At 41.9% G+C, this 28,000-nt stretch overlaps 1 protein-coding gene and 1 long non-coding RNA gene across 5 annotated transcripts in view; one reads left to right on the forward strand and one right to left on the reverse strand.

Moving 5' to 3' along the window:
* LOC116852897 lies at positions 1-27,980 on the reverse strand. 4 transcript variants are annotated; one of them, XR_004379874.1, is made up of 5 exons: positions 27,857-27,980; positions 11,921-12,054; positions 9,900-10,103; positions 1,587-2,815; positions 1-838 (listed from the first exon to the last, which is right to left on the reverse strand). It is a non-coding gene; the product is annotated as an uncharacterized LOC116852897 (long non-coding RNA). The 4 variants fall into 4 exon arrangements; XR_004379875.1 differs by having other exon boundaries at positions 27,884-27,972; XR_004379873.1 differs by having other exon boundaries at positions 27,514-27,956.
* LOC116852896 (homeobox protein aristaless-like) overlaps positions 2,591-28,000 on the forward strand; it is a 170,325-nt gene continuing 144,915 nt past the window's right edge. The window contains exon 1 of the mRNA XM_032833675.1: positions 2,591-2,770. Within this exon, the coding sequence (XP_032689566.1) occupies positions 2,623-2,770 (148 nt within the window). The 5' untranslated portion in view covers positions 2,591-2,622. The remainder of the gene's footprint in view (positions 2,771-28,000) is intronic.

Genomic DNA, 28,000 nt, shown 5'->3' on the forward strand with positions numbered 1-28,000 from the left:
TCAACCAAGTTTGTTTCCTGTGTACAAGTAAATATATTATCAGTACTCAACTGTCTCTTAATAAATATTTCTTAGATATTTTTTTCTCTCAGTATACGGATTTAAAAAAAATAAAAATAAACGACTAAAAATGATAGTCCAAAATTAGTACTTATAATTAACAAGCAACTCTCGAGTTGAACTCGGTAACTTGAGATGAACGTATCTCGAGATGTCGGAGCGTGTGCATCGAGGCATCGACCAGTATACTCGAGTTCTCCTCTCTCTCTCTCTCTCTTTTTCTCTCTCTCTCTCTCTCTCTCTCCAAGAGGAACAGTCCTCGAGAGAAAGGGAAGGGAACAGTCGTCTGTCAACCCTCCTCGTGGCGGTTGCCAACCGTGGGTGTATCCCGATGGGCGGAGTTTCAGACTGCTTTCAACTCCATTTTGTTCCACGAAGGCGGTCTGCAGATTCTCTCTCCTGCACCTTCCCCTCTACCACCTGGTATCACCTTGGGCAGCGGCGAGCGATCGACCTCCTCGAGGTGGAGGGAACACGGCGGCGCACATTGCCGGCCAGGAGTTCGCGATACGCGTGTGCCGCCGCGCGCTCCTCGTTCTCGCTTCTCAAGCGTGTGTTGTCCCGACGGTTGTCATGACGGAGCTGTCGAACCGGCTGTCGAGTCGCCGGCTGCTCGAGCCTCGCCGTAACTGATCGGAGAACCTTGCCGACGCTTATCCGCTTGTTCTCGAGCACTTAGCACGCGTCAGAAGGAGCACGTCGCCCGTAGAGTCGTCGACGAGGAATCAGCGTGCTGCTCCCATGTGACATCAACACCCACGCATGCGGCATCGTGGACCTGTAATCAGACGGAAGTGTTGGAGTGTTGTCGCGATCCCTGAAGAGAGAACTGATGCTGACATTACTTTGACAAGTCAGTTGGGTGTGAACAATGGACATCGCGCGAATAATTAGTTCCATAAAAAATCAGCACGCTCACGGTTGACTATGACACATACGCGAAAACGTGGAACTGTAATCGTTTGGTTAGGCCCGGTTGCGCAATCCTTTTTGGAGAGAAGTGAGGTGCAGCTGTTTCAAGGTATCAGCTGAGCGTCTGTGATGGAGATGGTAGCGACACGGACAATTTTAAGGTGACATTGACACGCTCCAGCGAGATTCGTAGAACTGACAATCGGTCATCGAATGCCGAAATTCCGTAGCGACTGATAATCTCCAGGCTTTCTCCGTGAGAACGTCTTCGACCGGACGACGAATCAAACATCAAATTCCAAAGCGATGCCGCGACATCGTCTGGTCGTCTCGCGTCGTTACGTCACGCGTCAGCTGATCGTTCCCGCGATGGTGCTGTGCCACATAACGGAAATGACTGTGTGAAGGGTGACTTTCACGATTAAATTCACGGCGTGCGAAGGTAGCGAAGGCTTTTTTTGCGGCCGAGCTATAAATCGCCTCCGACGAACCGGTTGCGATTTTGCGCAGGAAACAAAAGTGGGATCCACGCGGGAGACGCAAACGGGCAGCCGCGGTTGGTAAACAAGGAGGGCCGAGAAGTGGCCACGTGAACTGTCAGCGAGTTTGTTTACCTGCTCGAACATAGGTACGTGGGTGCGTGCGCGTGTGTTTATGAGATCGGCAGTAGTGACCTCACACGACTCGCCAGACTGCGATGATACGTTCTCCTGATAACAATCGTAGCGATATCGCGCCGTTGCCGGCCGACGGAATCGTTGACACGCGGTTGAATTGCTTGTCGGACGCAAGAGTGTTGTTGATCGGCGATCATTATCGCGCGTTTTTGTTCTGACGCGAAGGCGCGATCCTCATCAGCGGACAAAGCGATGATCGAATCCATCGTATCCTGAAACAGAGAGAGAGAGAGAGAGAGAGAGAGAGAGAGAGAGAGAGAGAGAGAGAGAGAGAGAGAGACAAAGGTAAATCACAAGAAAATTTCATACAGATGACGCGATCACTGGACACTCGAAGATAACTGGCCAGCCTGTGCAACCACGGTGGAAAAAAAGTGCGTACAATAACGTCGATTATGTGCGCGACACTCATCAATTTCTCAATCACGAAATACTCGAGTCCCCGTTCGTCCCTGAGAACCGGTGGGACCACGGAAAAACCAGAGATCCACTTATCTTCGAGTTACCGGAAGTGTTGCGTCGGACAGACGAGAATGCGTTATCTGGCTTGAGTGTAACTTGCATGTGACTCGTGTCACGACTCAAAGTGCTCGAAAGAAGAGACCACGACACGGTCACCACCTGACGACGACCACTAGACTGCAAATTAGATTCTTCCTGCATCAAAGTTCGAAACATTCAAAAATCCGAATCGCGTGAATATCGGCGAAAAGAAATCGCAGAAGAAGACAAACGAAGAAAAGTTCACGACTTCTTTCCTCGCGAAGATTAATGAGAGCCACACGAACGAAGATGCGGAAGGGAACGCCGACGACGAGGAAATCGGCGTGATTTCAGTGAGAAAACGTGAGCCGTGCAGGCTCCTATCTCGTCTGCCGTCCGTTATCCCGGACACTCGTAGTGGTGGTGGTGGTAGTAGTGGTGGTGGTCGTCGTCGTCGTCGTTGTGTGGCAAAATTACGCGAATACCAACGATGGACCTCAGCACGACGCCCAGAAGGGCCACAGAGGGCGTCGGCGACCTGCAGAAGACCCGAGTGGCCAAAAGCGTCTTCAGCATCCGCAGCCTCGTGGACGTGGAGGAAGCGGAGGTGCCCGCGCAGGAGAGCGAACGCTCGCCAAGTAAGTCCGTAGACTTTAGATCCACCTTGGAAACCTCGCGTCGCGCTAGAAACAAACAATTGCCCATGGTTAACAATGCGCGGTCACAGGGGGTACGTCAAATTATACTCTGAGGCCACCTGGCAGGCGGCTTAATTATCGGTCTGATTAAGCTGGGAATGTAATTAAGAGCGCGATCCGTGTAATTTGCTGTCGTGCAAAAAATTAGCATTGCGGCTGCTTAATTACACGCTGCCGGGGAATTCTTAATCGCGACGTCTCCCTTTCCACCACGAATTGATATCGGAGCGGCTTGAGTGGCAGCTCTCGTGTATACGTTAACGCGTATTTGCACACAAGTCAAAAGGAGGCTATGTTGGTGAGAAGAACAAAAAGAGAGAAAAGAAAACATGCATGCCATGACGCCCGCGTTACGTGAGGACGCGAACACGCTCTGTTTACATCCGTAAATATAGGGGAATCTATCAACGCGGCGACCCGAGTTTGACAGGCGTCAAATTCCGGTGACTAATCATAATTTAGACGAACTTGGCGTCGCAGTGTGACAACCAAGGAAGGGTGTAATCAAGCGACTTCCACTGAGGATCGCGACGATTTTCACTTGACAATCGCGAGTCGAGAAATCGTTTCGCGGAAACGTGTCCACGCGCGAAATGCCGTTTCGGATTCCACGGCGGCAGAAAGAGAAGAAGGTTTGCTCGCGCGTGAGACCGGAACACGAGGAAGAAGATCGATCGTGACGAGGGACGATCGGTTTCCCTCGCGTCGATCGGCGGATCGAACGCACGACATTCTCGAGAAAGCCCGGGGCCTCGCTTTTTCCTCGCGAGGCGCCTTTTGTGCCCGGGATTCCGCAAAAAACGGCGGCCCTTATAAGTGCCGGCGGAGTTAATTAAGGCGCATTTAAAGTCGGTAGATCGCGATAAGACGGCGATTAACTCGGAATTAGTCCGCCCATGGATCCGGCAAAAACTGTATCGCCGTCGTTATTGCCGACACGTATCGACGGTGTAGATGAACGCGTGATTGAGACGACGCCAATTAGACCCGGGCTACGCGGCGAATTATTACGTCACCGCCGCCGTCGTGCACGTCAGTCGCGCATTTGTAAGTTGCGAAAAAAGAGAAAAAAAGCACGCAACAATAACCGGCATTGTCGTTGTCGTCGTCGTTCGTTTGCCAACGAGGCTGTCAGGTTTGCGATCACGCGGACGTTGAACGCAATTGTTGTTAGATGAACAATTTCATGCGAATCACTTGCATCATGCAGAGAGAAAGGCATCGTGATGGCAATCATATAGGTGACGACTGTACGAGTATTGTACGAGATTTGATCAAAAAATACACGGAATTTTTAAATTCCGCGGGCTGTATAAGTCCAATTGTCACAATTTTTTGTTATTGTGTTGGTACACTTGTCCCTGACGTATCTTGACATTGGTGGCTATATTGGATGCTTACTTTATTGTTGGCTGTCGAAAAGGTTATACGTGTTTTAGTATGCTCGGTGATTTTTAACTTGTGGAAGAAATGGAACAAAGAATTTGCATTAAATTTTACTTTAAGAATAGAATAAAGTGCAGCACCGCATTGAAAATGTTGAACGTTGCTTTTGGCGAATCTTCTATGAATAAAACAAGTGTTTACAAGTAGTACAAACGTTTCCAAAAAGGTCGTGAAGACGTTGAAGATGACGAGCGCCCTGGACGCCCCAGCACATCAACAACCGATGACAACGTCGAAAAAGTGAAGAAAATGATTATAGACAATCGCCGAATCAATATCAGAGAGGTTGCTGATGATATTGGCATATCACTTGGCTTATGCCAAGCAATTTTTTCGGACGTTTTGAGCATGAAACATGCAGCAAAATTGAACAAGGTGCTGATTACGAACAAATTGGCAGCAAAATTTGTTCCGAAATTGTTGAATTTTGTTCGTGAATTTTTAGCCAAAAACTACACCGTTATGATGCCTCAGCCTCCGTATTCGCCGGACATGGCCCCCTGTGACTTTTTATTATTCCCGAAGCTAAAAAGAACCATGAAAGGACGACGTTTTGCCAATATTGAAAAGATAAAAACAGAATCGCTGAAGGAGCTAAACGTCATATCGAAAATTGCGTTCCATAGAAATGCTTTAAAGATTGGAAAAAACGCTGGCATAAATGTATTATATCTGATGGGGAGTACTTTAAAAGGGACAGAATTAATATCGATGAATAAATGAAGATTTTTTGAGAAAAACGAAGATTCCGCGTATTTTTTGATCAAATTTCGTATGTAGAATTGATTTATACAGTTTGATAAACTGCATATCGAAGGCCACTGAAGGTACACACTTAATTGGAAGAGAGATAAGGCCTATAAGAGCAGAATGCGCAGGATGTTAGTGTGAGTAAGTTTGAATGGAAGAATGACGATGTTGACAGTTGTTGGAGAGAGATACACGAATCTCAATTATTATTATTTAATTAATTCGTCCTTTCTATTTTGTAATCATTATAACTAAAGTTGAATGGTTACAAGCATTAAACTGAGAGAAGAAATATTTAAGAAATAAAAATATTTATTCGCGATGAATACTCTAAAAAGATATTTACTTAAATTTAAATCCCTTTATTTGAATAAACGATTACTCCCATGAAAAACTGAGGTTAGCTTGTAAGAGAATGTATATTTTTTATTAGAGAAATATTTAATATTAGTACAATTAAATATGTTATTAGTACCTGCTAAATAAATGTTTTTATTCCTTGGATATTTTTTTCTCTTAGTGTAACCACACTTATCGCAACTATTCAGTTTTGCAATCGCAATGAATATAAAATAGTTTAGCAAATTATACACATTAATTCTACATACAAAACTAGTCGTCATTTATTTAATACTGTTAAAACTGTTTGATTATTTATAACTATTTTATTAATAACTGCATAATATCTAAAATATATCTAATCATAAATAAATATATCTAATCATAAATTAACAAGCAACACCTAGCTTTTTCTCTGAATACAGACACTCAATAATTATTCATTATTGTTATTAAATTATGATTTATTTAACGCTCTGAGAGAGACGCTCTCGAGCGTAGATCAGAACATGAGCACAAGTTGCGAAACTCTCCTATGATTTTCAACCTTACGCCTCGTGTGTAAGATTGAAAATCGTGCAAGTAAGCGTAATTATAATGTCGAGGCACACATATGACGCCCGCTGTACATTCAACGCTAAACGCGCGATGAGATTACAGATTGTGAGAGATAATAGGAGGGTTGTTATGATTAAATTCGCGAAGAGGCATGTTCTCGTTGAAATATTCATATTCAAACATTCTACGGCAAATGTGTGCGCACGGTTGTGTCGAGCGTTGTGTAATTTGTGCGCTTGTGTGAGCGCACGGTTACGTCGATTTCTGCTCGATGCTAAAAAATGCGACCTATACAAGTCGACGCTTCCGACGTGCCGATACCATCGAGGCGTCGCAAATGTTAGGTGGAACAACAACAACACACAGTCGCGCAGAAGGAAAACTCGCGCGCGCGCGCCCGTAGCGAGCGGAAAAACGCGCGCGTTGCATCGGCCGAGTTTCCAGCCGGCCGATATGCAAAACACCGGCCGACGGCGGCGATAACGCGCATTACTCGACTTTCTTGGTGGCGAATAAATAGCGAATTACCATTTAGTCGCCGGCCGATAAAGCGAAACGAGCCCGCGCGATAACGGAATCTCACTCGCCCTAAGTCTACCGCGGACTATCGGCTTGTTATCGGGTAATTAACAAGATAGCGCGATTAACAAATTACGGGCGGCGCGCGGGGTAACGCGCGACGGAGATAGGTTGGCCTCCACCACGACTGCACTCGTTTCCATGGCTGTACGTTCCAAGAGAAAATTCGTCCTCGGGAGGAAAACGCGCGAACGACCTCGTTCTGTCGATATCATTTCGTTGCGCTGTAAATATCTCGCTGTTTTTTCCAGCGTCCACGCATAATGTTCCGCCACGTTCATTTATTACAAAAAGAAAATCAAAGAATACGCCCTGCGCGCGAATCCTCCTCGTCCTCCGCCTCGCGCCAACGTGACGCGCAAATGGATCGTTAATTTTGCAACGAGTTTTCGTATACATTGTAACGAACGACGCGTCATATCGTCAGGACGATCGAATTTACGAGCACGCAATAGGAATTATGTTGTCCGCGATGCGGATAAGCGTAGATAAGCGCTACCAAATAAGAATTGCTAATCTAATGAAGTCATGGTGCGCCGACGAGTTAACTAATTCCTCCTCGGGAAATTGCAAACACGCGGAGAGAGTCGTCGTATCTTGAAAGGAAAGAGAAAAATAAAGAAAGAAAAGAGAAATGTAATTGCTATCATCGTCGCTCGAGGGTAACTGGTTGTCGCAATACTCAAGAAATATCAGACACGTCACGAATTGATTCCGAACTGATGTTCGAAACGTCGCGCGCGCAAGAAATAACGGAATGAAGAAAAATAACGGGGCAGGGGGATACATTGAGAAAAAAAATATCTAAAAATAAAGAATATTTATTCGCGCGCGAGAGGGATAAAGTACTAATAACATATTTACTAATACTAATACTAATTACTTATACTAATACTAACCTATATATATAATAGAGAATGACTGTATATTCTTTATTAATTCCTAAATCCTTTGACTAATCTGGATCAAATTTTATAGAGTTACTCTCTAGGAAAATATAAGCCGCCACATGAAACCTAAAAACATTCCTATCCTCGATTTCATCCTCTTGACACTTTATAATAATTCGAGTTTAGACGTTCTAGATGTAAGAAGTCCGACGGGTAATTTAAGTTAGTATGAAATATCTTTCAAATAAAAAATAGATATTTTTTTAAGATCTTAAATGCATCTTACAAGTAAACCTACTCAAAAGTTACACTCCAATTTCTTTCTAATTTGGCACAAATGTAGAAGTACAAAAAATATTTAGGTCATATTTCTTCATTTTGGCCCACTTTGAGTTTCACGGTTTATAACTTTTTAATATTTAATGTTCTCACTCCTATCATCAAGTGCAACAAAAATGCGTAAGAAATAAAATTGAATCCAAGATATAGACGGTTTTGGTTTGATGATTATGAATATGAAGTGTGTCAAATGTGTAAATTATTTGTATAAATAAGTGTGTCAAATGTGTAAATTATTTGTATAAATAATAAAATGTTTAAACAAAACATGTAAAAAGTTGAAAAAAACTTACACAAATAATTTCTCTGTTTGAGATTCGAACCATTTTTGACTAATTTAGTACAGGTTTAAAATATTTCAGTTGGAATCTCGGCTAAAGAAATTTAGAATAGTTTGTGTCACAGCTATGCCAATTTTGTTAAAATTATTTAACTATACCAGGTGTAGAAGTATGAAACCGGAATTTTTTTATACAAATAAGACGTCTGTTGTTCGAAAGTGATAAATAATACTTTATTCAAAATAATTTCCACTGTTTTGAACACATTTTTCCCACCTCTCTGGCAGTTTATGAATGCCGTGCCAAAAAAACTTTTCATCTTTTGAAGCGAACCAGTTATCTAGCCATTTTTCCACATTTTCATACGAATCGAAGCGTTGGTTAGCGAGAGCGTGTCCTAGCGATGCGAACAGGTGATAATCGGACGGAGCCAAGTCTGGAGAATAAGCCGCATGCGGTAGTAATTCCCAACTGAACGACTCGATCGTTTCCTTGACCCGTTTTGCTGTATGTGATGGGGCATTATCATGGAGCAAAATGACATTGTGTTGCCTTTTTGCATATTCTGGTCGTTTTTTAGTCAATGTTCGATTTAAATCGATCATTTGTTGTTGGTAGCGATTAGTATTGACGGTTTGACCAGGTTTCAGCAGTTCATAGTTCATAGTTCATAGTTCATAGTTCTTCGTTCCTCACGTCAAAATCACCACTTTTGAATTTTTTAAACCACTCGAAACACTGAGATTTACCAAGAGCATATTCACCGTAAGCTTCGACAAGCATTCGATGTGATTCTGCAGCAGTTTTCTTTAAATGATAACAGAAAATCAATGCTGTCCGCAAATCATAGTTAGTAGGCTCGAAACGTGACATGTTTAAGGTTATACAAAAATATACTAGAGAATGAAAGTTGGGGTTATGTTTGTTGACAATATTCGTCAGCTGTTAGGAGAATATAATAGCGCGGCAGTAGCGGTCTTACGGTCACTAAACTGAACGCTGGCACCATTTATAGGGGAATTCCGGTTTCATACTTCTACACCTGGTATCTTGTATTCAATTTTATTTCTTTTTGCACTTGCATTCTTTTGCATTTTTGTTGCACTTGTTGATGATAGAAGTGAAGACATTAAAAAGCTATAAATTGCCCGTGAAACTCAAAAATGAAATTAAAATTTTAACAAAATTGGCATAGCTGAGACACAAATCATTCTAAATTTCTTTAGCCTAGATTCCAACCAAAATATTTTAAATCTGTGGTAAATTAGTCAAAAATGGTTGGAATCTCGGGCAAACCGAAAGAGAGAGAGAGAGAAATCCGGAAATTTTAATTAAAATTTTAACAAAATCGACATAGATGAGAACTATTTTAAATTTCTTTAGTCGAGATTCCAACCGAAATATTTTAAATCTGTGCTAAATTAATAAAAAATAGTTCGAATCTCGGCTAAAAATAAATCCAGCAATTTTAATTAAATTCAACTCGCCCACTCCATCCCTCCTCCCTCGGAAATGTTTATTGGCGCTTATCATTCGAACAATTTCCGCGTTGCTATTGTGGGAATTGTCGATTTACTTTGTCATCCCGCGTCAGACGGTAACGCTAACGCGAATGATGCGTATGTATTTCGACGAGACGCGGGCATGTTCGCGGATAGTAAGCGAAATCGTACACAGTTATCGCCATATTAATGGCAGAGCGGGTATTATTAACGTGCCCGGGTACTTTGTGGTTATACTTTTAAAATGTGAGCTTAAATAATTACCCACGCTCGCGCGCGCCCATGTGTTGGATAAGCGCGGGAACACAGATAAGCGGGCGCCGAAGTGGTTGGTCGGTTTAATAATAATACCGCGGCGCAGCGAGTAAAAGTGTATTAAACTTACCTAGCTCGAGTGCGCCGCAGTAATTACTGTCAGAATCGACACACGCAATATTTCTTTTCTGCCGAAAGGCACGCGATTATTCGCGATTCTTATTTCCAGTGCGGACAGAGCTCTCGAACGCGCGCCTCGTTATTTTAGCGTCTTATCTTGGAAACTTCCCGCGTTCTCCAGATGAAATAAATATCTCACCATCTTACGGCTGTCCTGAGAACAAAATAGCATCTAGTTTAAATATATCCACATATATTGGATCAGTCAAAAAGTTGAGTTCGATTTCGAAATTTGATCTTGTTCCATTTGATGAAAACAAATTAATAAATTAAATTAAACAAATTGGTTAATCTGCTAAATATCGCAAGTGAAATATTATAGAAAACTGTGGCGAATGAATCGTTCGTTTTCACTGAATGCAATAGAATCAACTCAAAGGTCGAAGTGAACTTTTTAGCTAACCCAATATGTGTGTGTATAACTCAGAGGTAAATATTCTTAACTTAAAATGCATTTTGACTTCTCAAGTGGTGTGCTTGGGAAAGTTTCGTGGCAAGGTATTAAATTTCTTTTCATTTATTTAAACTATTGTGTCTTGTTTTAATTTATAACATATACGAATTAGATATATTTTGTATTCTATTTTATCAAATTCTTCAAAGAAAATAGCATTAAAGTGGAAGGAAATCTACTCTACTTAAGGAAAAAGAAGTTTGGTTTGATCAACGGAATTTCTGGTGAAATATGAACAATCTAGAAATTCCAATTGAAATGATTCAGTCTAAATTATCAAGATTTCTCATAACTTTAAGCGGAATTTGTGATTCGTTCATGCTTCACCAAAAATTCAGTTAATCCAACCACAAAGTATAGATATGCTCATTGGAAAGAAAAAAAGCCGCGTTGAAGAGATTAACGCAGCAGTCGATTAAAAATATTTGCCTATAACTCTTCCTTCCCTGAAAACACATCTACGAAATCGAGATTCGGAATGCGCAATTTAAGATACTCAGGGTGTTCGTGCGTCCGCAGTTACTCCACGAGCGCACGAACACACCGCTAGTTTTTCTATTTAACGATAAAAGCGCGCCGGGGGTGAGATGGCATGTGCATTGGCCGGCTTATCGCCGCCATATTACGATTCGGTCTGGTCGATTAAACGCTATAAATGGCCATGACAGAAGGTGTAATAGAATTGGGGTAACTCCGGGCCAATGGGGCTCCGCGATTAGGGGTGGTGGTTGTTCGTGCTCGATTGGCTTTCACGAGGGAACGCGAGGGTTGATGTTCCGGCGACCGGGGGTAAGCCACGTCTTTATCCTTCCATCGATTCCCGTTATCCCATTACGGGAACGACCCACCCTCGCGTTTAAAATTTCATCGTCCTGGAAACGTTACCGCGCGCCGCGTCGCGCCGTGCCGCACCGCGCTCTCGCTAATTCTCCATTCGAATTAGTGACCGCGTAATTGCACGGGATTACGGAAACTTTTATCGTCGGCCAGCACGGCGGGAACTTCTCGTTTAATCGCCCGCGCGCGTTTAGGGCCGCGCGACGCGAAAAATTGTGTAACATATTTTCCTGGCGGCGCGCCACGATTTTCTCCGGCCGTGAATCGTTCGCACCGATATCGGTGAAGCGACACAGCTCGTTACTCGATATTTGTAGTGCAGATTGTTCTATAAACGTGCGCGGTTAAATACGTTAATACGTAAATGCAGCATTCCGCGCTGCTAAAATTACCCACTAAACGCCGCATGACTGACGGCGCCACTAAAGATATAATCGTCGGCCGGGCTTCTCATAAGCGGGCGACAAGCAATCTATGGTGCTCGAGGTAAATTTGCAAGTTGATTAAGAGGATCAATAATTGAGGCGTGTAATTAATCTTGCAGAGTCATCGCGGTACTTGCCGTAATTGACGTATGATTTAATGTAAACATTATATAGGAAAAACGTGCCTTGCGCGATGCGTGTCGTAATTCCTCTCTCCTGCATTTTTAATATTAATCGATTAATTATGTTGATTACCTTTCGTATTTTTGCCCGTTAATATTCCGGATGATCGGCGACGTTGGCGATAGGCGCGTGTCGAAATGCCACCCGACTCGTCGGAACATTATATCTGCTTACGTTCGTGAACTTCTTCTCTGACTGGCAGGGAACTAATGAAACAATTTAGAGACCACTGGATAAAAAAATATAATCTTCCGCTTCAAGAAATTGATCTGCTCGTGTCTGTTCGACTACGCTGTCATCAAAATATCATTATTCTTTCGTGACTCGATTGTAAAGTAATTGTCGTTCGCCATAGAAGTTTTTTTTCGTGAAGAAACTTCTCTCTAATCGAGACACGCCAGTTCGCGAAAGCCTCTTCGGATAACTCCGAGAAAGCTAGACAAGCCTCTGCCTTCCGAAAACGGGAAATGCCATAGATCCGCGTTCCCTAGGATAAGGCGCGACGAGGTCGTCGAAAAGCTGAGCGTCGACTTCCACGGCTTCCCGCGCGACGATGTGCGGCTAATTGCAAAAAACAAAGAGAGCCCTGCCAATAATACGTGCCAGGCGGGCCGTAAATAATGCCGCGCGGGTTTTACGCGCCGCGTGTGTACGGTGCCGCGGTATCCGCTGATTGGTCGGCCCGGTAGAGCCGCTAATTGTGTTTTATTAGCGTTCACCCCCTTTCCTCTCTCTTCTCATGTTCTCACTGTTTCTCTTTCTCCCGCCCTCCGTTCTTTCTGTCCCTTCCCTCGTGGCCGAACATCTGCGGCCTTAGCTAACTAACCTCCCGCCCATGTACTAACTACGAGCGACATTGTTATTAAGGGGCCCTACAGTGTATCTAAAACTCACACACGCGCGAAACAGCGCGCACTCGCGAATGACACGGGGGTACCTCCGATCCTCGTTAGGGGACTGTTAAGGTATTACGAGGGGGGACCCGCGGGAACTCGCGTTCTCGTCGGCAGTCGACGGGAAAAGAGGAAGTGCACGAAGAGGACGACCTGCGTGAACGCGTCTAATCGCGCGTCACAGCAGCAGAAGAGTAGCGAATCGCGAAAACGTGCTTCTTAACGCTCTACTGCCCACTGTGACTCTTACAGTCACAATCCAGTTTCATCGTTATTTATCTCCAATAGGAATGTTATTCCTCGATTCCTATCTTGATTGATATGATGTGAAAATCACAATATGGCTGCTTTTTAGTATGTTGGCAGCGATGGTATAAGTTAATATTTACACCACCTATTTTGGAGAAATAAAAGAATTAGAAAATTTCACCTTATATGTGTTGAATATTTTTGTTTTAAACATCCTATGTACATGAAACATTTTTTAAACATGAGAAATTAATTTGAGCAGTAGAGAATTAAGGTTCCTTAAAGTTCAAATCGAGCTTTTACGAGCGTTTGGTACAAGTGATCGATCCCTTCGATAAATAGTAAGCGTCTGTTTGGTGTATGGGTATTTTAATGGAAATTATTTACTTAAATCTAAATTTTCTTTTATTTAGATAAAATAAACTATTGCTTTCATGAAAAGCTACAGTGAGGAAAAATACTTGCACATTTATTAGTGAGATATAAAGTTCATTCACAGAAATAAACTTTATAGAAATAAACTTTATATCCTGGAAATTAAGTTTCAAATATCTTTTCCTCAGAGCTCAGATTTATTATTAAGGTTTTAAGAAAAATAAATAATAATGTTGTATAAATATGTTATTAGTACCCGCCGAGGGAATATTTTAAAATTCTTAGATATCTTTTCGCGCGTTCAGTGTAAATGAAAAATTGATACCGATATGGAATAATTGTATTGTTCGTCGACAGTTCCTGCTATCATTTTAAGGACCTTCACCTCCACTTTCATAAGAGTGCTTCATTCTCGATTTTGGGTGAAAAAATTCAATTCCCGGACCGGGAATTGTTCGTGCGTCTCGAACAGCGCTAATTGACGATACGGTCGAACGAGACTCTCACGACTCTCGATCTCAAGGTCGAAACGCGAAATTGTATCGAAGAGAGCGCGGGGGAAGGTATTTCTTTACTTTCCCGGGGTTGGGTCCGGTCGGAATGGTCAAGGAGGAGGCGAGCAGGGGCGAGTCTTATTACGCTCGAGGAGAGTTGCCGGGTATGCTGGCGCAATCAAATAAATTAGTCGGAATTACGCGGGTCCTGGAGCCGGTGGTAGTGCAGGCGCATTCACCACCGGCGCTCGTATTCGCCACCAATTAGCGGAGCTTTATTCCGCGCCGAGTCTACCACGAATACGAGAACGAGCACACAACACACACAAACACACACACACACACACACACACACACATACCTACCATACACTTACACACGGTATTTCACCTGGACATCATCGGTATATCGCTCGCCGAGAAATTCGTGGCTGTTCTTCTCGCGGGATTCGCCACGATACCGTGACTTTCTCTCTTTCTCTCTCTTTGAGCATCGCGCAACCCTTTACCGGGCCATGAGACCCGAGTGATTTGCGACGTATCGCGGGAATTTGTTTATCGGCTCGGCGGCTAAAAGAAAGGCGACGCTACGAATTTAACGTACGACTGCGATCGTTCGCTCGTTTCTTCGTCTCGCTTATTTATTAAATGTCACTATGTAAGACCAATTATCGACGTGAAGAGAAACCGTATGAGCGACGCATTTAACAAAAACCAATTGATAAATGGGCATATAGAACAACAAATTTTTCTCTCGCACAATCTCTTCATTATTTCCTATTGGCATTAGAAATTTCGGTGAAATGCAGAAAAAAATTTGCTTGAACCAATTAACCAATTTTTGGTCAAATATGGAACGAAACAGAAAATTCCGGTGATGTTACCAGAATCATGTTCAAGTTAACAAGACTTTTGGTTACTGATATGTAAAAATTAGTAAATATTTACTTGGTGGGTATTAAAAAAACAGCATATTTACTTAAATAAAATTTTTTTAAATAAAATAAATATTTGCTTTCATGAAAAACTAAGATTTTTTAAGGTTTTAAGAAAATATATATTTTTTATTTGAATATTTTATATTGGTATAAGAGTAAATATATGCTTTCTCTCTGTTATACAGTAGTATCCACTAAATAAATATTTATTTCTTAAATATTCTTTCTTTCATTGTGTAAAATCAACATTCATAGTTCTTCATTATTTATGATTTCATTATTCATGAATTCATATATGATTATTTATTATAATTCTAGTCGTTAATCATTATTTACGCAGCAATATCAGTACACGACTCTCATTTATTAGTGCTAAATTATCCGTTGTTTTATTTATAGAGTTTTTCCACGCTTGTCATATAATTAGATAAATAATTATAATTTCCTGAGCTGAGAATGAGAAATCCCATAAATCTCTTATTATTTATCAACTTGTACTTGTAATAATTACTTTATGTAACAAGAGATATCAATCTCAGCAGTCGAATAACAATCCATGAAGACAAATCTAAATAATTATGTTCTTAGTGATTAATTATACTTTCAAACAAAGATATATAATTTGTAACCACGAATGTAAGCCTAACAAGCAAGCCCTTGTGTCAAGTATTGCGATTTGTTTCTCTAATAACTCGCTGCTTAAGGCGCGAGCTTCATCTTGAATATGCCAACTTTCCATTTTTCTTTAGCCTTTAGTCTTGTTATTATCTATCATAAACAACGGTCTATTATATATCCCGTGCTACTTTCTCATAGCGCACTGTTTTTTTTTTCGATAGCGCAAAATAAATATTCGCAAAAAATATCTGTCAATCGTCACACAATAGATCGTGCAAAGTGAATTTTAAAGTAAAAGTACCAATGCTCGGACATCTAATATCCATAATGTAATATCCGGACATGTAATGCCCGTATCTAATCTCTAATTTTAATTGTTTTAGTCTTTAGGAATATCTAAATTTTCAATACAAAATATGTACACATATATTTTATGTTGAAGATTTAAATATTTTTTGTATTTAAAGATCAAAACAGTAGGAATGTTCAGGATTCACTCTAGAACCCTAAACACTAAAAAGTTACGTAAATCTTAAACATGGGTCAATTTTACCTAGCGCATTTTCATTTACTTTCGTAAAAATGATAGAAATTCAATGCTTCTTTTTTTTAATTAGAATATGGAAAATATCAAGAAATATGAATCTATGAATATTTTTGCGATTCAATGAAGTTATAATGAAAAAACAAAATATATGTCTTTGAGAACGGTAACGTTTGAAAAATCAAGCTGAAGTTGGGATGAACTTTACCAATGTTTAGAGTTCAGGGATTAACTACGCGTCGGGGAATTGGTACTTTTGTTGCAATAGCTCTCGCTCAAATCTGCTCGCGCTGTTTTCTTTCCTTTCAAATGTCGGTTCGGCAAACCGCGCCCCGCATAATGCACGCGGTGGAGTGTCGTAATTCGCTAACGAGCTTACAGATCACTCGTGGGAGTGACGACGGCTAGCAGCCGTTCGGCGAGGAGAAAGAGAAAGAGAGAGAGAGAGAGAAAGAGAGGGAAAGAGAGAATGAGACAATAACGGCGAACAATATCGAAGAACAACGCGAACGGCAACGCGACGCGGAACAACGGTTACCGCGTATTCTTGCGTGACGTGTTATTAGCCGATTGGCTCATTAATCGCTCCGACGGTCCGAAACAGCCGAAGCGTCACCCTCTCCTCCTCTCTTCGCCCTCCACGCCGCCCTGCCACTTAGTCGCTCGCATAGGAAGTAATTGCTAATCGCTAATTGCGAGTGCAAACACTCCATCCAATTAACCCCACCTAGGAGAGAGAACCCGCGCGGCTCTTCCACGGCTGAAAAGCCGCCACCCCTCGATGTACCGACTTATTTCCAATAAACAACTTACATCCGACGCGCGGTTGGATCATTACGCTTCCTGCGGTTCGGGTGAGTTAAAACCGACGCGTTTGTTGTTGCGGACGATGATCGCCTAATTGACGGACCGATTGTTTCACAACGCGCGGGGTCCGTTAAGTGCAAACGTCGCGATTCTTTACCTTGAGAAAAAGTACTTGAAAATTTACTTATGGGATATATAGAGTTTGTTTCACAGAGTGGAGTAGAATGGAGCAGAGTTTACAGAAATATCCATAAAAAAGTGAATTTACTTTATTTTACAGACATTTATTTCGCAGAAATCAACTGAATATTTCACAAATAAATTTTATGTTTCTTCTTTGGTGTATATGAATTTTTTTTACGAATCTTAGCTGTTCGATCTTAGCGGAAATAATGGATCCTCGACTCCACAGATCCAGAGAAATTTCCCCACTCTAGAAAAATCTCTATCCGATTCTTTTCAGTTGTTTATTTCCTCTAAAAAATTCTTCGAAACAATTCGTATATTTCGTAAACGAACGCGCTCTCGAAACTCCCGCATTTTACGAATCGCTTAGGATCCTGATGTCGTTAACGCGGAAGACATTACGAGGGCGCGCTTCTCAATTAACGCAGAGAAATTACCCAACTTCTCCTCGTCGCCTCCTCCACCCCGTCCAGCCGGGGTAGCCAGTATTTTCCAACGAACGTTCCCCTCAGCTAGCTTTTTACCCCGAGACACGAGGTAAAACCGATCGTTCACGGGCGATCACCGCGCGTTCCGAGTCTCAGGCGGCAGCGCAGGTATCACCTGTTAACCCGCCGGTCCTAATCGTTACGAAGGCGCCGGCGTCATATGCTCTGCGCGGTGAAAAAGAACGGCTCGTTTCCTCGCGGCGTCGCGCCTCTCCCCCCCTCCGCCTCCTTTCCTCACCCCGACCTAATGAAATTTCGTCCCGGACAAAAATGCGAACCGGCTCTCGCGCGAGGGTGATGTGGCGGCAGCGGCGGCGATGAGAAGGGAGGGAGGGAGGGAAGGAGACGCGAGGGAGACCCCTTTCGATCAATTAAGGCTAATAAATGGCGTCCGCGGTGGGGTTGTTGATGGCGACCGGCCATGGTAGGGCGAAGAAGAGAGGCGGAATGGGGAGCGGAAAGGAAAGCGCGTTGCCATGAGCGAGCCGACCGGGCTCTCTGTGGGTTTATGCTATTAAAAATGTAAATATCTGCCGGCGGCTCGTTATCGGATGTAAATATGGCGGCGGGCGTCCGGGGCCGGCCGGGGCCAGCCAGATGGGGCGGGGTGGTTCTCTCGCGTAGCTCCTTTGTTTCGTTATTTATTGGAATGCGGGGCGCGCGAGCGGCCATGCACAGGCCATCCGCATCGAAACCCACGCTTCGAACGAGCAAGCAAACGATCTCCTCTCTCCCTCTCTTTCGACTCGCACCCTCATCCTCATTCTCGTCCTCGTTCTGGTCCCCGTCCTCGTCTGATCTCGTCTCGTCCCGTCTCGTCCCGTCTCGTCTTGAGACTTTCCCTCATCCCGCGCTCGAAACGTTTCAATCCCGAGCGCGGTCGAACCGCGTGGACCCGCGCAAACTAGGATCCAAGCAACCCCCTTATCCCGCTTATTAAGAATAGCGAAGGATAGTCACAGGGTGAAGTCTTAATTAGAGGTAACATAAACGATTTGTTTTCGAATTTTCGTTACTTTTCTCCTCAGTGAAATTTCGTCAAGGAAATTAATAAGGTAGATTGTATTGTGCGATGATGATCGCACATTAACTTTCTAATACGACCATTCGATATAGCCCGCCGATATTTATGCGAAGGATACCGCATAGAGAAAAATTCGCGATATCGAGAATCGGTAGGATATCGTAGAGAACCGATCGGAAGTGTAGAGCGATCTCATTGACAGGTTTCGTCGAGAGGACGAGAAAAACGCCACGAACCGGCGGTCTCTCCTGCTCGAAGGCGAGAACTCCGATTCGAACGTGCGCGCGCTAGTCTTCCTGCTCGCCTCGCTTTTTTCAGACCCCGCAGCTTTGATATATGACTCAATAAAACCAGACCCAAGGCGGGCCCAGAGTAAATATCAAACGTAAAATGTTCACCTCGTTAACTTGTTCCGCGGAGTCGGGACGCCGCGAGGGGTGGCAGACAGGGTGAGTCGAGGTAAGGAGGACGTAGGAACACGCGCGATCGAGACGAAGTGCCAATTAGGAATTCCCGCCTCCCTCTCCTCCAATTAATATGGAGCATTTCGAGCAGGGAAGGAGGGATGAGACGAACTAGTCGTCTGGCCGAATCGTAGAAGACACGCGTTCGCTCGCCATCCCTCCATTCCACGCAGATGATAAATCGCCGGATGTTTCCGTTTAGGACGAGTTTGTGAAATTTCGAGCGAGGAATCAAACAACGGCAAGCAGGCGGCGGTTCGTCCAATAGTGAGCTCAATCGACACACAGAGGAATCTCTCTACACTGCAAATCCAAGCGTGTTATTTCGGCTCTTATTATCTATTTTTACATGTTTCTCACCGTTTCAAGTCACGTCATTTAACACGTTTAAATTATAATTTATACATGTCTCTCTCTTTTTCTTAAACATGTTAAATGACGTAACTTAAAACGCAAGAAACACGTAAAAAGAGCTTAAAAGACAAATTACGCTCTTATGGATTCAAAAATAATATACTTGGATTTACAGTGTAATCGTTTGTTTCTGACTGCAAGCAATGATCCGCGTAATTAGCGCAAATATAAGAGCGCGTTTGAATTACGCGCATATTACTCGTTTACGAGATACCGGTATCCTAAGTGGAGTAACTTGAATCCTGGAGATATTTGCATAAAGTGCAAATAGGTAATCGAAATATACGCGATTGTTAAATTGTTAATGATAAAATGATAAGTATACAAAACACTCTGTGTGGTCGGGAATCCTTCGCACCTTCTATCTAATTGCGGATGATGGTCTGCTCACTGGCTCGACCATTTTATCATCAATAGTCCATCATATTCGTGTTTATTACCATTATTCAAATGTCTCAACATTGCGAACGCGTATAATATGTATGTATAGGTAATTCAAAGACGCTTTCATATTTACGTTAACTGTGCGTGCGGCTCGGCTGCGAGGTGCAAATAATATTCAATTATTCAAACATATGCTCCAAGTATTGACGTTCTTACTGTTTCCAAAATAAAAGTATAAAAAACGTGAAAAAAAATTAGAATTATTCGCTAACAATAATATACACTTTCTACAATTTTATTTTAAAAGTTTGTCGTTATAACGCCGGTCGGAATAGTACACAGTAAATTCATTAACAAGCAACGAAACGGCTGTCTCTCTCTCTCCCCTCTTCTACCCCTCTCCCTAGATTTCTTGTTTAAAGTATCATTAAACTGCGTCGACGACACGTCGTTACAAATAGCAGTAATATCGTTATCAGATCTAGCTATACCGAGAGATTACTTAGATTATCGGCAGCTGCGCGTCTTAATGACCGGCGAAATTAAAGCCGAAATTACCAGCCGTCCTGAGAGAAAGAATGATGTATAATGAAGAAGCCCGGCGTAATGCACCTCGCTATAACGCCGAGGTAGATCGGGAAGATATCCGCGGCGTCGTTTTCAAATTTCGGCATTGTTTAGGCGGCATGACACACGCGTGCGAAGCAGATCCTAAATCCCGAACACGGCGAGCGCGAAGCTGTCATCTCGGTGACGTTAATTACCGTTGTCGTCGTTCTGTTCGCGTGAGATATCTCGAGTACACAATACAGCATAAAACATTAATTTCTTTTCCCCTTCGTCTCACAAGAGAGATGACGACAAGCATTCGTTTTACGATCGTCGATCGCGTGCCCGAACAGTCCGGAGCAAAATGATGTTTTATTTAACATTTTTAGTTAATAATTACTCGTTTTTTTATTGAGTACTGACTTGCTTTTTAATGCTTAACTCTTTGAAGCACAGTGATTTCACCGTGAGATCGCTTATTAGAACCAAATCAACTTCAGGTATAGTGATCTTGCAACGATACCACCAGCCTATGCATAGCGATGCACTCTACGGTTTTAATAGTAGGAAATATAAATAGGAAATATATATACAATATATATAAAAATAATAGAAAATGAAATATGAAAATAGAAAAAATTTATTTGAAAAGGGACGATCTCTTGGGTTGTGTCATCCTAGACATGTGATATGAATATTTTATTAAGATCCGAATTCTGAAGGGGGCCTGTGCTTCAAAAAGTTAAGCAATTAACTTTGCGATAATTATACACGGAAAAAAAGGTTTGGTTCAATTAACCAAATATCTGGTCGAATATCAACGATCCAAAAATTCCGATTGAAATAACCCGAATTCTGTTTAAGTTAACAAGATTTTTGGCAGACTAACCAAACATGTTTGGTTAGTCTGCCAAAAATCTTGTTAACTTAAACAGAATTCCGATTGAAGTAACCCGAATTCTGTTTAAGTTAACAAGATTTTTGGCAGACTAACCAAATATGTCTGTTTAATCAGACATGTTTGGTTAAATAGACTAACCAAACATGTTTGGTTAGTCTGCCAAAAATCTTGTTAACTTAAACAGAATTCGGGTTACTTCAATCGGAATTTCTGGATCGTTCATATTCGACCAGATATTTGGTCAATTCAACCAAATCATTTTTTCCCGTATAGAGTTTGACATTGTAATCTTCGGAGAGAAAGTACCCTTTCGCGGTAAAAACGGTGAAAGAAACGCGAACAATGAAAAATATCAAAAAGCATCGTACGAAGGATATGGCGGGATAAACCACATATCGTCGTTCAACATTTCTGACGTAGACACGCACGCATGCACGCACGAGCGAGCGCCAAAATCGAACGTATCTACTTATGAATTTGCAACTTGCTTCGCGGTGCTTTTATTGCGGACTCTCTGCCGTTTCTTTTTTTTGTACCGAGTCGATCCGCTCGGACGGATCGGATAGCCGCTTCTTTTCTACCGCTTGTAAATCGGCCGTCCGGCAGATCGTTTCAATTGCACTTGATCGCTTCTTCTGTTCGTCGGGCCCGCTCTTTTTATTTTTGCCCCTTCGCGATCGTCTCGCCCGTTCGACGGGTGTTTGTTTTCGTGTCCCGCCGGGTTTATTTTACTCATTCGAAAGGAGAAGATATTTACGACCGCATTGAGAGAGCGGCCCGCAGTTCGCCGAGCACGATTCTGGGCCGCCGTGAACGACCACGATGCATTATGAGGCCTGCACACATTTCGAAAGAAATTGCCACTTCTGCCTAATCTGTGGGAAATAATTCTTTCATTTCATCGTGAAAAAAATTAAAATCACGAATCACAATTTGGTTTCCATTGAACGATTGATTTGAGAATACAAGTGAGCTCATCTCGACGAAAAAATCGATCTTATTTTTATATTTTTCATTAAAAGATAAAGAAACTATCAATATCTGAGCATGTTTTTAAGGAATAATGAATTACCTATTCCTATGTAAATAGAGTAAAAGATAGTTAATTATTCATAAAGATAATTTAACCGTTTTTAATTGTAAGAATAAATGAGACAATCTCTCAGTTGAAATGTCAAGCATAAAGTATAAGTTTATAATTCGTCGACTCTATTAGAAATTCATTATGCAAAAAAAAAAGAAAAAAAAACAGGCGTCCAGGCATCGGTACATTTGCCTTATCAAATTTTCCGCTTATTAAATGCCCGTTATTAAATGCGGAAACTGATATTCCATAAATACATTTTTACTTTTGAAGGTCCGATCTTCTTAATTTATATGTTAATCACACAACGAGATTCTCTTTATGACTTGGGCCAATCGATAAATATTATTAATTGACGTCGTGACTGGGCGGTGTCGCGCGCGAAGACAAATTAATCTCCGCCGTGGGGTAAAATTTGAGTGAATGGGACTTAAAATGCGGGCCGTCGCGCTCGCGCTCGTCGATCCAGCTGTGCGGAAGCTCCATTCCCCTTTGTAAACTCCGCGGCAGACTCATTTTCGCACAGCGCTAGCCAATTAGCCGCGATGACAGCTTTATCTTCTCACGTGTCGTCCCGAGTTTCAATCTGTCGTGATACCACGCTCTGCCCTCTAATCGGCGCCACAATGCGCGCAGGTGTTACTACGCCGCTGTGCCGTAGGCACAGCACCGCGACGATTCGTTTTATCGGATCGCCATCGCCCTCGTCCGCGAGGCTTGGCTGTGGTGCGGCGATCTGTGTCCTCGGGGAGAGTTCTTTGTCGCTGTCGTCGTCATCGTCGTCGACGTCTTTCGACTTTCGTCACCGGCGCGGCACCGCCATTAGTTCCGCGTCAGAAACGAAGGACGATGACGACAACGCGCGACGCGAGGAGGCTAAAGAGAAAGAGAGAGAGAGAGAGAGAGAGGACAGCCTCGCCTGAAACGATGACGGGGAACGAATTCGCGGACGAGATCGGCCGAGCGAGCGGGCCGCGCGCAATTATAATAACGATTATAATTGCAATTTGTCAGAGACGACGATAAAAATGTATTTAGTACATCGTGAATTATGAGTTTCTCAATGCTCATAATGAGCGGCCTTATCGCTTAAATGGTTCCTCGTTATATATAATACGATCGTTCACGGCTCGTCCAACGGGTGACAATGGTATTATATCGAGGAAGTTATGAGGATTTGTCACCGACGTCCCACCGATAAGAGGCTCATTACTTGCCGAGGTGACCGAAATACATTTTTACCGCCGCGCGCAACAATGTTAGATTCTCTGCAATTAGTCCGGTGCCCGGCACAGCTGTCGCTGCAAGAGAAATAGTAACTTGGCGCAGATCCGCGCAAATTCGGCGAATAGATATGTCGTGTGTGTCGATCGAGAACGTGATGAGAAGAATAAATTATTTGTTAGGTCAATTAAGCCATCTAGAATTATGAAAATTAATGGGACGATTTTTGGGTTTGAATGAACCCGCATAGAAATGTCCCATCATTTTTCCAGGTACAGCATAAATTCCGATTGAAGTGTTCAGATTTAAAAATTAGTTATCCCACTACGATACCAATTCCATTCTTGTTTGAAATCGAAACAGAAATACTATGGGAACTCGTGCTTTTTTTCACTCGATAATGACGGTATCCTTTTATAGTACCAAACAGGGAATCTCATTTTTATATTAACTATTGTACTTGATAGAATAAAAAATATCAGAAAATAAAATATTCTTGAAACACTTTGAGCATTTTGCTGAATAATCGGGAAAATTTTGAATTTCCCCATTTTGAGAATCCCCGAAATTTTGATGCTATTTTGACGCTCTTAAGGATAGTTTGCATCTACTTAGACGGTTTATAGCCTAAGTAAAACCTACTTTGACGATATTGATTCTCATTAACTTCTCTTTTGAACTTTTACTCTACCTTGTAAAAATATTGACACTACTTAAAAATAGTTTGAACCTACTTAGATAATTTATAACGTAGGTGAAACCTATTTTGATGATATTGACACTCATATCCGAGTCGAAATTTTGACTCTATGTTGAATCTTGAATTTTACACCGCAGTAGAAGCTAAGATAGCAAAGTAGGTTTAATTCTAATGATATAATTTATTCCTACTTTGACCCTGATGATGTCTGAAATATATGCAACAGATAAAATGTATATTTTGTATGCTATTTGACATTTCTGTTTCGTTATTTATTAAATTTTTTAAATATTTCCATAAAATACATATATTCTATGTAGGAGCTAAAACTTCAATAGAGGTTCACAACTGAACCTACTTCTTAAGATCCTACTATTATACAACTTATTTTGACGCTAAAGAGAGTGAAAGCGGAAATTTCAAACATCAACAGGGTCAAAGTAGGAGTAAATTATATCATTAGAATTAAATCTACTTTGCTATCTTAGCTTCTACTGCGGTGTAGAATTCAATGTTCAACATAGGGTCACAATTTCGACTCGGGTCGTTTGAAACATTACACTTCTGTCCAACACCCATAATTATTTTGAGAAATCGGACTAGGTCCTAATTAGGCCCCAAAGGAATTTTCTGTGCGGGAAGTAGAAAATTTTAATTTATGCTGTTCCTGTAAAAAATTCACGGAACAACGTGCGCGTCGTGACCACGGAATAAAGCGCATTACGTAAGGATAACCAGTCTCTTTCGCATTGTGCATCTCCGATGTACCGAGGGGGAGGGTGAGCGAGAGAGGGCAGGCAGGTCGCTCGCGTGGACCCCGAATGACGCGAGAGACGAGCATGACGATTCCAAGAATCCATTAGGAAACACGAGTTTAACACGCTCCGTGCACGTAGTTAGGATCCTAAGGGCGCGAGTCCTCTTCGAGAGAGAAAGAGAGGGAGAAAGGGAGAGAGAAAGGAAGAGAGGGAGGGAGGGAGGGAAAGAAAGAGAGGGAGAGGATGTCAGGAATGCCGATCGCTCGTCCGGTGGCAGGACGAGGATTCACCGTGGCGACGGTGGCCTTCGGCTGGAGTGTTTTCCGTAAATTCGGTTAAGATAGGGAGGCCCACCACGAAGTCGACCCGCTACTCTCGTCTCTGATAACAGCTCTTGTCCCTGATAATACGTCAGAGACATTCGGGCCGCTTGTGTGCGTGCGTGTGCGTGATCCTTTCAAACGGACTCGTTGGGTTAAACAGTGATATAAATCATATCGCTCGTTTACTCCGAGAAACAAAAGGCTTCCTGGAAGTTAGTTTAATGAACGCGACGGTTGCTTTGTTGCAATACTATGTTCCTTGAATCCTGCTCTAGAAGAAAGAAGTATCTAAAAAATTAGAAATATTTAGTTGCGGTGGGTGTGCTAATAGCATATTTACTTAAATCTAAATTATTTCGCTTAAATAGAGTAAACAATTACTTTCACAAAAAACTAAAGTTTCAAGAAGATGTATATTTTTTTACATGAGAAATATTTTATGTATATATATTATATATAAATAAATATTTCATATATTTTATATGTATAAGTAGATTATATATTTATTTGATAGCGTACCTATCAAATAAATATTTCTTACTTTTTATATACTTCCTTCTTCCAATGTATAATGAAGTAGAAGTTTATGGGTCTTTCTAAAGTCGCGCTAAAGTAATTCTGATGTCGAAATTGGGTCGAGAAGTTCGTTTAAACTTTATCACTCGGCGTTCCCGTTTACATTAGTCGTCATGGTTATTCAGAGTTCGGTAAAACGCTCTAATATACATACAGCGCGAGACACTGCAATTATATTTATGAGTTGTTCCTGTAAACAGCGATTCAAAAGCAGCGGCATAGTTTAGAAGAATCGTTCGCTATCGGGCACGGCTTGCTTTATCTAAATCAAGTATGTTTAAAAGGCAGAAAAACAAATTTTTTTTTCGTCGAAAATAAGCCACTTTGAATGATCACGTATTTATGTATTCGTACGTCACGATGATATTACGTGGTACTGCGTGGCCGAGAAAAAAATGAAAAGCAAATTGTATATTCAACGTTTCGGCGAAATGTATCTGACACGGGCCATTGCTTAAGGTGACTTACTGAAAATACAATTGCTTCCAAGTTTTTACGACGCTGTCGTCTATGTATTGTGTCGCTCGTGTGAGAGGAACTTGTCACATCGTCCAAAGTTAGAAATAACCGTAAAATGAAATAAGAATCGGCCGTCATCTCGATTCTATTAATGATATATATACTAATTTCGCTTTTTTTCATACGTCGATGTATCGGCCGCGGTTAATTTTCTAATCTTATGCATATTCCGCTTCTCGCAATTTAATACGACTGTTAAATCATATTCATGAAACAATGACTTGTTACGCGTTCTTATCTAATTTTTTCACTTTACAAAGTATTGTACTTTGCATAGACGACTTAGCGTCGAGATAAGGGACCTTATCCTCGACGTGAAATATAACCGACCACATGAGATTTAAATAAGACGTATTAAGGCCATATTTACAACGCGTATATTATTCCCGATATCGACCGATGTGCCACTAGTGGCGCGTAAATTATTGCTCTTACTTTGTTGCATTTGGAAGTCTATCTGTCGCATTAGCATTGCGACTTCCTCTCTTTCTCTCTTTTCCTTCATTTCTTTCTTAACTAATGACATTTTTGTTCGATACTGAGGTCACCAGGCTATATATATACAAAGGTTCGACAAAATATAGTAAAATTAGCAAAAACTGATAACCGTGTCACAGACAACGATAAAGTGCTCTCTAAATTTCTCGCAGTGAAATTTCACTCGAGAAGCGGAATGACCTAGTCACGCGAATTTGATTGATTGTTCACTCATACAAACTGAATTTTCCACTCTGAATCGAGTGAAAATACTGAAAAAAAGAATACTTGAACATTTATTTGTAGAATACAAAGTTTACTCATAGAGAAATGAACTTTACTTTTCACAGAAATAAATTTTATGTCCCACAAATAAATTTTCAAATATTTTTTTCTCAGTGTAATTATCTCAGTATTAATAAAATCTTAATTATTAGTAAATCTTATTATATTAATAAGGTTCTGATTGCCACGCTGTGCTACACAACTTATCAGGACCAGATAACATCACTTTGTAGAAACTAGATAACTGATTAGGATGCACTTATTCTAAACCATGGGATAAGTTTCTAGTCACTCACCCTAATTGACTGAAATATTCAGTCAGAATTTACTTTAAGCTTGAGTGAAACACTTACTCTTAGAAATATTTTCATTATTGTTTCAAGTATAAATACCATCATTTTTCACTCGTTTTCAGTGAGATTCCACCGCCAGAAATTTAAAGAGTGTATCACCACTCACGGCAGCCCAGCGAAACCAATATCGACCGTTGCGCGTTTTTCCACTCTTATCCGTCGACGTAACGCGTGCTTCATTGAAGCAAACATCTCCGAAAGCCGGAATGTTAATCGTTAGGTGTTTGCACGAAACGGCGAGAGTGAGTCACGTGTCTCGGCGAGGCCATTAGTTGTCGTGCAGTTCTGATCGGTTAAGAGCACGCACACTCTTGGTCCTTTTTCTTTCATCGAGTGCTATCTGCCGGACGGGTGCGCGCACCAGCAATGAAGAGGCACTTACGATTAGGTCGCTGGAAGGTCCACTTACGCGATGGTCCACTAAAAGTTGGCACTGCCCGTAAATCGACCATGACCAGCGGCCGCGCGGTCGCTCTTGCTCGGGAATCTCTTCCTTTTGCTCTCTTTCTCTCTGTCTCTTGTCTAG

Source organism: Odontomachus brunneus, unplaced genomic scaffold (assembly GCF_010583005.1).
Source record: "Odontomachus brunneus isolate Ranch 3 - 2012 unplaced genomic scaffold, Obru_v1 Obru_scaffold_261, whole genome shotgun sequence".
NCBI classification, from domain to species: Eukaryota; Metazoa; Arthropoda; class Insecta; order Hymenoptera; family Formicidae; genus Odontomachus; species Odontomachus brunneus.